Genomic DNA, 2,217 nt, shown 5'->3' on the forward strand with positions numbered 1-2,217 from the left:
ATCCAAATCTGCCCAGTTAAAGCAAGAAGGGCTCTCAGCTTCTTGAAGGCTATTGCCTGCTCATTAAGGCTCTGGGCCTACTTGAGCGGCCTCTGTCATTCTGAGTGTACTTTACAGATCCTGGGGAAATTGGCCAAGGTGGAAGGAAAGAAGGAAATGGGAATCCACGGTGAGCCTTCGGTGTGCTAACTTCCCGAGGGTCCCAGGAAACAGGAGCTGGTATTGTTTGCATTTGATATAGGAGTGAACCAAAGCTCGGAGGGGCTTCCCTGTCCCGGGACCATGCCCGCCCTCAACACACACCTCATCTGCGCTGCAATCCCCGGCTTGGGTGGAGGGCCTCAGAGGTCTCTCGGGCCCTTTGCTCTGCTCCCCCAGGGCCCTTGGCCGCCCCTCCTCCCTCCAGATGCCCACCTTTGTTTTCTTTGGCGCCCTCATTAATGAGTTCCACAGGACGATGCTAAGTCCAGTTATGCAGCCTTAATTGGTTTAGTTACAACAAGATAATTCCTTTTTTCTTCTCTGGGAGGCCTTTCTGTTTAAAGACATTTTAGCTGGAAGACGCTAATTATCAATGAGAAGAAAGTGACACCTGAGGAGTTCATTTTCCATCTCGGTCCTTGGTTTTTTCCTTTGAACTCCCTCCACCCGGCCCTCTTTCCCACTTCATTCCTTCTCCCTGACTGTCATAAAAGGGAGCCCTTCCCGGGCCTGTCGGCACCACTCGCCTCCTCAATTTCCAGGGAGTCCTCCCTTCCCTCCGCGGCTGTCTCGGGGCATGGACAACCTGCAGGAGACCTTCCTCAGCCTTGAGGATGGCCTGGACTCCTCTGACAGCCCTGGCCTGCTCTCCTCCTGGGACTGGAAAACCAGGGCCAGGCCCTTCGAGCTGAGCCAGGGCTCCCCCACCCTGAGCCTTTCCCCGGTTCCCTCACTGGAATCCTTTTCTTCCTCTCCCTGTCCAGCTGGGGCTGGGCTGCCCTGTGGGCACGACGGGGCCGGCAGCGGGGTCAGCGAAGGCTGCGGCAGCCATGGGACCGGTGGCCTAGTAGAGGTGGACTACAACATGTTAGCGTTCCAGCCTGCCTACCTACAGGGCGCTGGTGGCCTTAAGGCCCAGAAAGGCACCAAAGTCAAGATGTCTGTCCAGCGGAGACGGAAGGCCAGCGAGAGGGAAAAGCTGAGGATGAGGACCTTGGCCGATGCCCTGCACACCCTGCGGAATTACCTGCCACCGGTTTACAGCCAGCGGGGCCAGCCACTCACCAAGATCCAGACACTCAAGTACACCATCAAGTACATCCGGGAACTCACAGACCTCCTCAACAGCGGCCGGGAGCCCAGGCCCCAGAGTGTGTGAGTGACGGCTGGAGGGCATCTGATCAGTTGCAGTCCCCAGGGCAGAAGAGGAGCTTTAGAAACCCAGAGCATCTCGTGGGACAACGGCCCCAGAATTATTTGTGTGAATTAGTATGGAAATCTGATCTGAGCGATTCTAGGGGATTCCTGTCTGACTTGTGGGGACCCGGACACACACCTGCCAGATAAGAGAGACTCGCTTCCAGTCTCCCTACCATCTTTTGCCAACAGATAGATATTTTGTTCTTCTGTGTCAGTCCAAGGTATTCTACAGGGTTACTACATTCTAAATATACTCTTTATCCAATTATATAAATTGGTTAACATCACCTGTTCCTGCCGTTTTGCTGTTGCTTACTAAAACCCGTGTTTTGTCCAAGGTCCAGTGTTAACATTTGGATTCTTAGTTGGAAAGATTTGTGCCAAGTAGAGGGCAGAGTTCTCCTTTCTCTCTCTCTCTCTCTCTCTCTCTCTCTCTGTGTGTGTGTGTGTGTGTGTGTGTGTGTGTGTGTGTGCGCGCGCTTGACTGAAGTCATGTCTTTACTTTTGCCGGGATCAAAATCACTGAAATGCAGAAGGAATCAGTGATGAGATAAATAGAAAGGGACAGGCAGACAAGCCAAGTTAAGACAGAGTGGAGATCCTAAAACTCAGAGCCTCCTCTCCTCAGGCAAGGGAAGGAAGGCTGCCTGTGTGCCAGGGGAGGAGGGTGGAGGAAGAAGGTGGAGGAGGCCGAGAAGGGGCAGCCCCAGCAGCAGCCTGAAGCAAGGCCCAGAGGAGAGGAGCTCCCTGTCCCAGGCCTGCAGTCTGTATGTCCTCATTTACCCCTTTACTTACTCATTTTCTTTTCTCTTCTTT

General features: G+C 53.6%; 1 protein-coding gene across 1 annotated transcript; it reads left to right on the plus strand.

Moving 5' to 3' along the window:
- Positions 1 to 778: 778 nt before the first annotated feature.
- On the plus strand, positions 779 to 1,360 carry MSGN1 (mesogenin 1; the record flags this gene model as incomplete). Its single annotated transcript, XM_080710962.1, has 1 exon — positions 779 to 1,360. One exon carries the CDS (start codon positions 779 to 781, stop codon positions 1,358 to 1,360), a length of 582 nt encoding a protein of 193 aa, XP_080567088.1.
- Positions 1,361 to 2,217: the final 857 nt, after the last annotated feature.

This window comes from Muscardinus avellanarius (assembly GCF_963383645.1).
Source record: "Muscardinus avellanarius genome assembly, chromosome: 15".
Taxonomy (NCBI): domain Eukaryota; kingdom Metazoa; phylum Chordata; class Mammalia; order Rodentia; family Gliridae; genus Muscardinus; species Muscardinus avellanarius.